The 13,264-nt window shown below is 41.2% G+C and overlaps 1 protein-coding gene across 6 annotated transcripts in view; it reads left to right on the top strand.

Annotated features, from left to right (window-relative positions):
• The window catches only part of LOC140478809 (leucine-rich repeat-containing protein 31-like), a 39,794-nt gene that overhangs the window by 5,263 nt on the left and 21,267 nt on the right, over positions 1 to 13,264 (top strand). For 5 of the 6 annotated variants that reach the window (XM_072572209.1, XM_072572211.1, XM_072572212.1 and 2 more), the window contains exons 2-5: positions 516 to 570; positions 4,375 to 4,614; positions 7,152 to 7,298; positions 9,880 to 10,047. In XM_072572209.1, coding sequence (XP_072428310.1) covers positions 537 to 570; positions 4,375 to 4,614; positions 7,152 to 7,298; positions 9,880 to 10,047 — 589 coding nt within the window. In that variant the 5' untranslated portion in view covers positions 516 to 536. The remainder of the gene's footprint in view (positions 1 to 515; positions 571 to 4,374; positions 4,615 to 7,151; positions 7,299 to 9,879; positions 10,048 to 13,264) is intronic. The other variant, XM_072572214.1, reaches the window with a different exon arrangement.

Below are 13,264 nucleotides of genomic sequence, written 5' to 3'. Positions count from 1 at the left end.
AAGCATTATATCAGCCAGTCATTTAAAGATGTCAATTAGGGTTGTAGCATGGGCTACTTAAAGCCATGTACACTCTCATCAGATGGGGCCCTGTCCTTTGCAAACAAAACACATCCACACATTGTGTTGCCTTCAACTAACAAGAGCTTGAGGGGACAGTCTTTCCCTGCTGTGTTCCCCATGGTGTTGTTGTGACCAATTGAAATTGAATTACCTGTCTTGAATTTAATTGCATGGCAGCACCTCTAGTCAGTAAGAGTTTTTTTGCCTACTAACACATCCCATCCTAATGCAGCACAATGTTGCATTCCCTTTGAGATTTGATGTTCTTGAGATGCTGTCCTGATGAGTGCAAAATGAAGACCTTTGACAACATGTAATTTTTTTAAAGACAAAACTTGAGACTTGTTTGCCAAGTGACCTTGGTGCTGTAGAAAATGCAAACTGTTGTGAAAGTAATGAATGATATTGACCATTAAATTATGCTGTAATGATAAATATTTTTCTGGTTTAAGGGAGGAATAGCGTGGCCCAGGATGAGTTTATTTCAACAAAAAATGGAGACTTCAGGTATTGTATAATTATTTTGTAGATAAAAGAGCTATTAAGCAGTCCTATTTTAAGCACCTGGGAAGGCATGATGAACTGAATAGTCTCCTTCTGAATTGTTTGACTTTTTAATTTGAAATATTCTCTAAAGATCAGATATTCCATATATGTTGTCCTGATAAATGTGATGCATTTTGGAATATTCTAATAAAGGAAGAAATAAGTCCCTAGGGAGTATGGAGGAACAACGGGACCTTGGTGTACGAGTCCATGGATCCCTTATGGTGTCAGCATGGGTAGATAGGAATATGGGATGGTGGTCTTCATTAGCTGGGGTGTAGAATATGAGCTGGACAGTCTTATTGCAACTTTATCTGAAGGGCCCCTTATCTTTAGATAGCTTTGCTTGTAGCAGTACAGAGAAAAGTCATTAGATTGACCCTGAGTGTGAAGGGATTTTCTTACGAGGAAAGGTTGAATTAGGCTGGGCTTGTACCTTTGGATTTTAGAATGAGAAGTTGTTATTGAACCATGTAGGATTCTTAAGGGGCATGACAGGCTAGATACTGAGGTTTTCTCCCTTAGAGTCTTGAACCAGGGTGCATAATTTCAGAGTAAGGGGTCATGCATTAAGACAGAAATGAGGAATTTCTTCTAAGGATAGTATATCTGTCATTAAGTATATTTAATGCTATAATAGATTTTAATCAGTAAGTGAATTAGAGTTTGGGATAAAGACAGGAAAGTGTCACTGTTTATAATTTCGATCATTTTCTCATTGAATGGCAGAGCTGTCTAGCTGGGCTGAATGGCCTCCTTCTGCTCCTTCACCTTATGGTAAAACAGGGGTAAAACCTTATGGTAAAACCTTATGGGCCAGAAGAATTGGCAGATGTCTTGTGGATGGAATGTAATAGAAGAGAAGCTTGGCAAGGAGGGGGGGTGGAGAATGCATTGGGAGAGGCAGCATAGAGTTGATGTGATAGTTCTCAAGATGGTGCAGGAGTTGAGGAACCTTTACATACAACCTGGAGTATGGCAGGACGTTTTGAGACAGTAGTTTGCAAAGAATCTGAAACCTGGACTTCATGACCAAAACTTTTGAAGTACAAAAGCACTAACATTATGCTGAATCTATTAAACTCTGGTTAGGCCACAGCGAGAGTATTGCTTTCAATTTCATCAGTGCATTTCAGGAATGACGCATGAACCCTTGAGAGGGTACCGAGATCTGTTAGATATCAGTGATAAGTATGCCTGAGTTAGAAAAGTTGGTGACATTCTCCCCAAAGCAAAGACGATTGAGGAAAGGTTTGATGGAGGTGTACAACATTTGAAGACAAATTTAAAGAAGGTAAACCAAACAAAAGTTGCAAATGAAAAGTGTGGGCATGAGATGAGAGAGCTCACATGAACTGGGTGAGCTGAGTGGTCTCCTCTGCCATGACTGAGTCAAAAGCATTGGCTTCCCAAATGTTTGTCCCTTTTGAAGAAATTGCTTTTTCTTTTTCCAAAGGTCTCTGCATTCATATTGAATCCCGAAAGCAACCTCCTCCCTGCCGCTATTCTTTGAGCATAGATATTTACTGTTGAAGTTCAATTGAAGGGGACTAGATGAGTGTGTCTGTTTACCTTAGTGAAGGAAAGGGTTGGTATATACAGCAGGGCAAGAGTCCCCTAATTGGGGAGAAAGGCAATTAAAATGTAAGGCAAGAATTAGGGTGGGGAAGGAAACTACAGGGGATGGGCAAACAATTGAAATGTGAAGCTACTGCGTGTCCTTGATACGTATGTACCTGTCAGGCAGGGAGGAAGTGGTCGAGCGAGAGAACTGTGGTTTATTAGAGAAGTTGAATCTCTTCTTCAAGAGGAAGGAAGAAGCTTATGTAAAGATGAGACATGAAAGCTGAGTTAGGGCGCTTGAGAGTTACAAATTAGCCAGAAGGACCTAAAGAGAGCTATGAAGAGCCAGGAGAGGACATGAGAAGTCTTTGGCAGGTAGGATTAAGGAAAACCCTAAAGCTTTCTATAGATATGTCAGGAATAAAAGAATGACTAGAGTAGATTAGGGCCAGTCAAGGGCAGTAGTGGAAAGTTGTGTGTGGCGTCCAAGGAAATAAGAGCGGCACTAAATGAATATTTTTTTCATCAGTATTAACCCAGGAAAAAGACAATGTTGTTGAGGAGAATACTGAGATACAGGCTATTTGACTAGATGGGGTTGAGGTTCACAAGGAGAAAGTGTTAGCAATTCTGGGGAGAGTGAAAATAGATAAGTACCCTGGGCTGGATGGGATTTATCCCAGTATTCTCTTGTTTTTGGCTTTGATCTTTTATGTCGTCATTGTCTATAGGAATAGTGCCAGAAGGCTGGAGGATAGCAAATGTTGCCTCTTTCTTCAAGAAGAAGTAGAGGCAACCCTGATAATTATAACCAGTGAGCCTTCCTTCAGTTGTGGGTAAAGTGTTGGAAAGGATTATAAGAGAGAGGATTTATAATCATCTAGAAAAGGAATAATTTGATTGGGAATAGTCATTGTGGTTTTGTGAAGGGTAACTCATGCCTCACAAACCTTGTTCTTTGATAAGGTGACCAAACAGGTGGATGAAGGTAAAGCAGTTGAGGTGTACCTGGATTTCGGAAAAGTGTTTAAGGTTCCCCATGATAGGCTATTGCTGAAAACATGGAGGCATGGGATTGAGGGTGATTTAGTGGTTTGGATCAGAAATTGGCGAGCTGAAAGAAGGCAGAGGGTGGTGGTTGATCCTGGAGTTCAGTTACTATTAGTGTACGGCAATGATTTTTTTTTTTGTGCCCTCAGCTGTTCATTATTTTTATAAATGAGCTGGATGATTGGTTAGTAAATTCGTGGATGATGATAAGGTCGGTAGAGTTGTGGACAGTGCCAAAGGATATTACAGGTTGCAGAGGGTCGTAGATAAGCTGCAGAGCTGGGCTGAGAGGTGGCAAATAGTGTTTGATGCAAAAAAGTGTGAGGTGATTCACTTTGGAAGGAGTAACAGGAATACAGAGTACTGGGCTAATGGTAAGATTCTTGGTGGTGTGGATGAGCAGAGAGTCTGTGTCCATGTGCATAGATCCCTGAAAGTTGCCACCAAGGTTGATTTAGGGTTGTTAAGGTGTATACTATGTTACCTTTTGATAGAGGTATTGAATTTCAGAACCATGAGGTCATGTTGTAGCTGTACAAAGTGCAGCCACATTTACAGGACAGATGTGGAAGCATTGGAAAGGGTGCCGAGGAGATTTATCAGAATGTTGCCTGGTATGGAGGGAAGGCCTTATGAGGAAAGGTTGAGGCACTTGAGGCTGATTTCGTTGGCACCAAGAAGGTTGAGAGTTGACTTAATAGAGACATATAAGATGATCAGAGGATTAGACCGGGTGGACAGGTGAGAATCTTTTTCCTCGGTTGGCAATGGCTAGCACAAGGGGACCTAGCTTTAAATTGAGGGGTGACCGATATAGGACACATGTCAGAGGTAGGTTCTTTACTTAGTAGTAAGAGTGTGGAACGCCCTGCCTGTGACAGTAATAGATTTGCCAGCTCTGAGTGCATTTCAATGGACATTGGAAAACATATGGATGTTAATTGAAGTATAGGTTAGATAGACTTCAGATTGGTTCCACAGGTTGACGTAACATAGAGGGGCTGAAAGGGCTGTACTGCACTGTAATGTTCTATATTCTTTGGCCTTGTTCTTCCAAGTATTTAATGGAAGTCCTGGAAATAAGCACTGTTCGTTTGTGAATATCTGAGCAAGGTTGGCCCTGTAAGGCAAGCATTGTTTCTGTGTTTTTAGGTTCTAAACAACACAAAGATGAAATCAGCATGAAGCATTCAAAGTCTCCCTTTGATCTGATTGTGAACCAGATTTGGAGGAGCAAATCTTTTTCTGAGAGATGGCCACAATCTTCAATGGCTCGCTTCTTTAAGGTCACTGAGAATTCCAATGAAGCTGCCTGTGTGACAGAAAAGCAGAAGGAAGGGAAAACCTCACTGGATTCAGAAAATAAAGAGAATGCTTCAAAGCTATCATCAGGTATGCATAAATACGTTCACTTTATAATTTGAGGTATGCCTTGCTAAGTCTAAAAATAAGCAGGAAGATAAAGTCACCTAGTTACATCTGACATATGCTGTGGGTAAAGGCTGAATAACACTGTCAAGGCAAAAGTTTTGCACACTTGCAATCATTGGTTGTAGTGCCTCTAATGGCTGATTAAAGACTTGAGATTTTGGCACAGATTCAGTGTTCACCACATGAAAATGTTCTTTTTCACATCCCCACTGTATCTCGAGCAAAACCTTGTACCTATGTTGGTACCTCAATATAAGCAATGAACTGTGGATGTTGGTGATCTGAAAGAAAGGCAGCAAGTCTAGCAGCATCTGTAGAGAGAAAAATACAGTTAATGTTTCGAGTCCTTTCTGAACTCTGTGTACTCAGTATGGTTCTTGGTTATATTATCCACCTGACTCCTGTCATAAACCATTCTTTTTTTAAACTTAATCACTACATCTTTTTATAGAGTCATAGTGTCATACAGCATGGAAACAGATCCTTCGTCCAACTAGTCCACACTGACTGTGTTCCCAAACAAAATTAGTCCCACTTGCCTGAGTTTGGCAGATATCTGTCCAAACCTTCCCTGTTCATGAATTTATTGAAATGCCTTTTAAATGTTATAACTGCATCCACCCCTTTCTCTGAAGTTCATTCCTCACATGAACCACTCTTTTTCTAAAAAAAGAAATTGACCCTCCTATCTTTTCAATTCCTTCTCCTCTCATCTTAAAAACATGGCCCTAGTTTTGAACCTTAGGGGAAAGACCCTTGTCATTCACCTTATCTATGCCCCTCACAATATTATAAACCTCTTTTAACTTCACCCGTCGACCTTCTATGCTCCAGTGAAAAAGGTCCCAGTCTATTTCCAGTCAAACCATCCATTCCCATCAGGGGAGCTCTAGATATTTTTGTACTGTCTTTCCATTTTCTGCAGAAATACACCGTCAATCTCTCCTGTCACAGACTATGTTTGAACTATCATATCAATTAACACTTTGAGATCAGCCCTGAGCGTTTATCTTTATTAATCAGGTTGCTACAGAAGTAAATTTAGTTCATGATTTCAAATTTGGAACTGGAAAATTAACGCCTCCAATTTCAATAGAAAAGAGTAGAATACTCATGTACTCATTAGTCACCCAGTTGCCTGAGGTGCTACACTTTGAGATTTTTGCGAGATCGATTGTGGCTGATCTGATTGCATTGCATCTGCCCCTGTTACCCGAAATCTGTTTCTGTCAAAGATCTATTTAACTCCCGTGCCCTGACTCCACTATCTTCTGGAGAAAAAATTTTGCCGTAGAGTGACCCACGATAGAATTGAGTGAATGGAAGGAGAAAGTTCTCCACATCAGTTTTAAAAGGAAGACATCATTCTTAAACTATTAACAAACTGAGCTGGATGTTGATCTACATAATGAGATCTAAGGGCAGATGGCCTAAAGCTTGGTCAAAGCGACAATTTTAAGACTCTTCTCAAAGAGTGAGTGGATTGCAAAGATGTTTGGGAAGGTGGAGATTTGGAAGATTTTTAAGCAAGAATGAGAAGATTTTCATTGGGGCTTTTCCAGACCAAGAGCTAAAATAGGTCAACATACACAAGGACCATGGTGACCAGAAGTAGATTAGGTTATGGCCCAAATAGTAGTTCTGTATGGTCCTGAGTTTATGGATGTCAGCAAATTGTTGTGGTACTCTGGGTTAGGGTGAACAGGCAACAAAGGCATGGAGGAATATTTCAGGAGCAGATGAGCTGAGGCAGGGTGGCGTGGAGTGATGTTGTTAGAGGTGAAATTGAGGTCATAGCAATGGTAAGGATTTGTGATTGATAGCTTTCCTTGGACCAAGTTTGATATTTAAAGTTGGGAACTGTTTGGCTGAGCTCAGACAATTGTCAGGCACAGGAAGGAAGCTAGTAGCCAGGGAATGGGACTTATGGCTGGAACCGAAGGCAGTGGTTCAATTTGTCTCAATATTTGGTTTCCAGGATGAATCTGAAATGATTGGCGGTATGGGTTTAACTTGAGAAAGGAAAGGTTTAAGGGGGATGTGCCAGTAAAGTCTTTTTATGCAGAGTGTGGTAGGTGCATAGAATACGCTGCCAGGATAGGTTGTAGAAGAAGATAGAAATAGCAAAGCTTAGGAGGCATTTTGACAAACACATGAACAGGCAGGGAATAGAGTGACACAGAACATGTTCAGCCAGATGCAGTTGGTTTGGAATAGCACCATATATGGTACAAACATGATTGGCTGAAGGGCCTGTTCCTGTGCTGTTCTATGTTCTCTGATGCTTTGTTTTATTTTACAAGAATATCAGGTAAGCATACACAAGCTGACAATGGTTTCTGCATATGAGCTAGGAGGAAAAAGATTTGTTGGGCGGGGGGGAGGGAGGAGGATGTGGGAAGAGATGAGTTGCTAGTTAGATGTATTAGCATTGACATTTGGTTGACATCCTTTGACCCATTTACTTAGAATGATTTGTTTGTGTTTCTTGCATTAAGATGAATTCAAGTCCACAGATCCTGTGGGCAGGACAGCAAAATGGGAGCAAGTCGTTGAGTTCATGGAGAGGCTGGGCAAGGAGCCAGATCAGAAATGTATGAATCTTAATAACTGCAGCCTCACTGCTAATGATGCAGTTCAGTTGGGTAAGTTTGCCCAATATTATTAATCTTGAGCTTGGATTTGGCATATAATCACTTGGAGGGGAAAAGCCAGAGTTAATTTTCAAGCCTGGGTATCGGAGAACCTGCATGGTGATGAAGAACATTTGTTTAAAAGTCATGTACATATTGTCTTGTGTTTGCAACTGTCCCAACAGAGTTACTTGCTCTACGCCAAGTTCTTTGGTGTTTCATTGGCGATCTATTGAGGGTAGTTAATGGCAGAGAATAAGACCATAAGACACAGGAGCAGAAATTCGGCTACACAACCCATTGAGGCTACTCTGCCATTCAATCATGGGTGATAACTTTCTCAACCCCATTCTCCTGCTTTCTCCCCATAACCCTTGATACTCAAGAACCTATCTATCTTTTTTTTATTTAAAAGGCAAATTATACAGTCATTTGGCCCTGCTGCATTGTCAGTTTTTTAAATAGCTCTGCAATTAGTCCCATTCCTTTGCTTATACAAGCTTTGCGTATTTTCGCTCTTTCAAATATTTATGCCATTCCCCCTTGAAGGCTAATTCTGAATCTGCTGACCTTTTCAAGCTGCATATTCCAAATCATCATAACTTGTGATGTAGAAAAAATACTTCTCATCTCTCAAATGGATTCCTTTTTCTTTTCTCTCAGCAATTACTATAAGTACCTTATAGTTTTGAGCAACTTTATTAAATCTTACCTTCGGTTTTCAAAGTAACACCATAACCTCCGCAAGAAACAGACCATTGCAGAGCAAGGGCAAGGCACTGAATTGCCTACTCCTGCTGTTAGTTTTTAAGCTCAGGTCAAAGCTGATATTTATGAACTACAGGAACCTCTTCTTTTCTCATCCCATCAACATATGGCAGAGAAGCAAATAGAAGGATATGTTTATCTATTGATTGTTCAACAAATTGTTCACTTTAATAGGAAGGATTAAAAATAATAGTGTATTACTTAGACAGAAAACGGCTACAAAAATCTGAGATGGAGAAGGATTTAAGTGGTTCATTGTATGAGTCACAAAAAGTTAGTGCAGGTACAGCACATCATCACGAAAGCTAATGGGATGCTATAGTTTATTACAGGAAAAAATCAACACAAAAAAATAGATGCTGTGCTTCAGTTAAGTAGGGTGTTGCTGAGACCACTGCTGTGGTCTCCATTTTGGGCTCCTTATTTAAGGAAGGATGTTAATATATCGGAGTGAGTTCAGAGGAGGTCTACTAGATTGATACCTGGAATAAGCAGGTTTTTTTTATTTTGAGAAAATGTTGGGCAGGCTGAGCTTGTTTCCTTTGGAGTTTGGAGGTTTGTGAGATGACTTTACTTAAATACATAAGATCCTGAATGGTCTGATCAAGGTGAGTATGGAAAGGATGTTTCCTCTTCTGGGTGAGTCTGGAACAAGAGAGCAATTATTTAAAATTAATGCTCATCCTGTGAGATGAGGAGAAAGTTTGAGAATTTAACTATTTTGGATCACTATGCCTCAAGAAGGTAGTGGAGGCAGGGCCATGAATTAATTTCAAGATGTTAGATAGATAGCTCTTAGGCAGGGATTCCAGTGTGATTGGAGTGGAGGGAATGTGGAATTTGAAACAAACTGCTCAGGCAAGATCTCATGGAATGGCAGAGTAGGCCCCTATGTATTATTGCTTCTATTTCAAATTTTTTTTTGTTCAATGGTCTTCAAGTATACCCTGGGATCTTTCATGGAGAAAGTGAGGACTGCAGATGTTGGAGATCAGAGCTTTGATGCTGCCTGAGCAGCTGTGCTTTTCTAGCAACACTAAGGAACAGGAGAATCGATGTTTCAGGCATAAGCCCTTCTTCCTGAAGAAGCCCTTCTTCCTGAAGAAGCCCTTCTTCCTGAAGAAGCCCTTCTTCCTGAAGAAGCGCTTATGCCCGAAACATTGATTCTCCTGTTCCTTTGATGCTGTCTGACCTGCTATGCTTTTCCAGCAACACATTTTTAAGCTGGGATCTTTCATGGTCAATCTCTGTATTACAATAATGCTTTCTCATCCATGCTATCTTGTTTGCCCTTTCTCGTGCACTTTCATCTGATGTGTGCCCTTTCTGTCTCCACTGTGACATCTGCGCACTTCTCCCCTGCCCCCCCCCCCCCCCCCCCCACCCCCCACATCCTGTGTCACCAGCTCCATCACCATCCCCCCCAACTGCGATTGCATTGGAATTCATCTAACTTTGATAATTTTGATTTTAAATAGCTCTTGTCACTTTTGAGGGAAATAATAATTAATAAACATAAATTGGAAGAGGTAGATATTTGCTTCAAAGATGTTACCCTGCCCTTCATAAGATCAGATTGTGGCTTTAACACCATTTTTTTTTCTGCTTATATCTACATAACACTTAACTTTCTTCAAGAATTTGTTTAAGCCAGCCTTGAAAAGAAATCAATGACCCAACCTCCTCTGCTCTGTGGCTTCACCAATGTGAGATGTGATGTTTGACTAGATCAAACCTTGCTATTTATTGCAATGATGAATTCTAAATGTTTACTTTTGAAGCCCATCTTGCATGTATTGAAAACACTGTTGATTCTCATTTCTAGCCGCCTTGTTGCCAAACCTGCCTCAATTGGAGGAACTGGATCTTTCATGGAATGAGTTAATTGGTGGAACACTCAAAGTGCTGACCAATCCTATGCAGCGCGTGCCCCAGCTTAGAGTATTGGTGCTGGGAAGCTGCAGACTGTCAGAGATGGATCTTTCTGCTCTAGGTATGTATACTTTATTCCTACACTTCCTAATTTGTCAGAGTATTGACATTGCAGTAAGCAGTTTTGATTTTATGTATAACTGTAACCTTTTGTGTCTTAAATTGCTCGTTCATCTAAAATCTTTGATTCAGACTGGAGGACAGTTCCTGATGGACCTACCATTACCATCAAGCCAGGAAATCAACAGCTGTTCAAGAGCAACACCAGACTTTTTTTTTAAAAAGAGGTGTCAATCTGGTGAAGCTCCAAAACAGGATTAATGGTGTGCTAAATAGAAGAAGCAGTATGTAATGGACCGAGCGAACTAATTCCATGATCAACTGATCAGATCTAAGTGCCGCAGTCCTGCCTGATTTAATTGTTATGGTGGTGAAAAATTTAAACCATTCACTGGTGGAGGATTCTCCACAAATACCCATTCTTGAGGATGAGGGAGCCCACCAAATCAGTGCAAAAGATAAAACATTTGCAACAATCTCCAGAGTGGTGATTCATCTCTGCCTCTAGCACAAGTCCTCAGCATCGTCACAGATGCCAGTCTTCAGTCAATTTGGCTTATTCCACATCCTATCAAGAAATCATTGGAGGCATTCAAAACTGAAAAGGCTGTGGGTCCTGACAACATTGTGGTGACATCAAGAGTTTGCAAACACAAGTTTGTTTTTCATTCACTCATGGGATTTGGGTATCTCTGGCTGACTTAGCCATTATCATCCATCCCTAGTTTCCCTTGAGGGTGGTGGAGAGCTTACTTCTTGAACATCAGCAATCTATTTTGTATAGACAGACCAACAATACTGTTAGGGAGGGAGTTCCAGGATTTTGAAGAAATGGCAAGATATTTCCAGGTCAGGATGGTGAATGCTTTGGAGGGGACCTTGCAGGTGGTGATTACCCTGTATCATCTGCCTGTGTCTATCTAAATGTAGCGATCCTCTGTTTAGAAGGTTTTGTCATGGGAGCCTTGGTGACTTGGTGAATTTCTGTAGTGCATCTTGTACATGATGCACACTGAGCATTGGTGGAGGATTATATATTTGAGATGTGCCAATTAAGTGGCTGCTTGGTCCTGGATGGCATCAAGCTGCTTGTGTTGCTGAAGTTGCACTCATCCAGGGAAGTGGGAAGTATTCCATCACTACTGATTTGTGATTTGTAGTTGGTGGCTAGTCTTTGGGGAGTGAGGAGGTGACTCATTGCAAGATTCAAGGTTTGGTATGGTTTATACCTTACATATGAATAGCTGAATGATATGATGTGCCTAATTATAGGACATATGACCTGGGATCACACAGGCACCAGAACTCATGTGCCATCTTGCTCATGTGTGTGTCAGACATTTTTGGCATCATAGCATCCTGTTAGTTGAGAGTGTGGTTCTGGAAAAGCACAGCAGGTCAGGCAGCATCTGAGGAGCAGGAGAATTGAAGTTTCTGGCAAGACCCCTTCATCAGGAATGATTCTTGATGGAGGGCTCTTGCCTGAAACGTTGATTCTCCTGCTCCTCAGATGATGCCTTACCTGCTGTGCATTTTCTTCAGCACCACACTCTTGACTCCAATCTCCAATGTGGTGTACTTGTATTGAATTCAGATATGGAGCCTTCACTTCGTTTTTTTTTATTTGGGTATTTGGCATTGTGGCTCAGTGGATAGCACTGCTACCTCACAGTACAAGGGATTTGGGTTTGACTTCACCTTTGGGTGACTGTGTAGAGCTTGCATGTTCTCTGTCTGTGTGGGTTTCCTCCAGGTGCTTTAGTTTCCTCCCATATTCCAAAGATGGGTGTGTTACATGGATTAGCGATGCTACATTGCCCATAGTGTCCAGGGATGTGCAGGCGAGGTGCCCCCTCAATGAGGAATGCAGGGTTAGTGATTTAGGTGGTTGAGTGGGATGCTATTTGGAGGGTTGGTGTGGACTTGATGGGCCAAGTAGCCTGCTTCCACATTATAGGGATTCTATCATAATTTTTTTTTTGGAACCTCCATTCTTATCTGCTGATTTAGCCTTAGACTGAAAGAGGAAGGGTCAGAGTATAAATCAATCACTTCCTATATAGAGTACAGCATGGAAAGAGACCCTTCACACCCTAAACCTATGCCCTCTAGTTATGGAATCACTGACCCCAGGAAAAATACTTTATCAATTTACCCTATCCAAGCCCCTCATAATTTTGTAAACTTCTATAAGGTCACCCCTCAGCCTCCGACACTCCAGGGAAAACAGCCCCAGCCTGTTCAACCTCTCCCTATAGCTCAAATCCTCCAACCCTGGCAACATTCTTGTAAATCTTTTCTGAGCCCTTTCAAGTTTCACAACACCTTTTTCTGATAGACCAGAATTGCATGCAATATTCCAACAGTGGCCTAACCAATGTCCTGTACAGCTGCAACATGACCTCCCAACTCCAATATTCAATAATCTGAAGAATGAAAGAAAGCATACCAAACTCCTTCACTATCCTGTCTACCTGTGACTCCACTTTCAAGGAGCAATGAACCTGCACTCCAAGGTCTCTTTGTTCAGCAACACTCCGTAGGACCTTACCATTAAGTGTATCAGTCCTGCTAAAATTTGCTTTCCCAAAATGCAGCACCTCGCATTTATCTGAATTAAACTCCATCGGCCCATCTGGTCAAGATCCTGTTGTAATCTGAGGTAACCCTTTTCGCTGTCCACTACAGCTCCATATAACTTTTTGCTTTTACTCTACTTTTAGATATTCTGCATCTTCCCATATTTCATTCCTGTTCCCACTATTTGACACCTATTACATCCCCAGTCATGTGGCCCACTGGAACACCAGTTGCAGCACGTTCAGGTGTAAACTATCCCATCATTACAGATCCTGTTTTCTCGAATACTGGTGCCACTGTCCCATGACTCTGAACCCACTTCTCCCAGTCACTCGTTTCTCTCCTCTAACTTGCTCTATGCTGATTCGCTAATTGCTCAGATAATGATCTGGCGAATGTTACCTTGGAAGTTCAGCTCTTCAGGCTAGTTTTTTGCTCCTCCATAGTTCCAATGCAGTACCTCCTTTCCTTATCCTGCCTATATTTTTGGTATATACATGACTCACAGCTTTCATCCTTGCCCTCCCACTGCAAGTTCCTTTTCAGCCCTGAGCAGATGTCCTGAACCTTGACAATAGAAAGCAGTTGATATTTACCATGTAAAATATATTATTTGACAATTACCCATCTGGAAATTA

The sequence above is a fragment of the Chiloscyllium punctatum genome, chromosome 6 (genome assembly GCF_047496795.1).
Source record: "Chiloscyllium punctatum isolate Juve2018m chromosome 6, sChiPun1.3, whole genome shotgun sequence".
Lineage (NCBI taxonomy): Eukaryota > Metazoa > Chordata > Chondrichthyes > Orectolobiformes > Hemiscylliidae > Chiloscyllium > Chiloscyllium punctatum.
The sequence above is the reverse complement of the archived record's forward strand: the minus strand, read 5'-3'. Positions and strand labels throughout refer to the sequence as shown.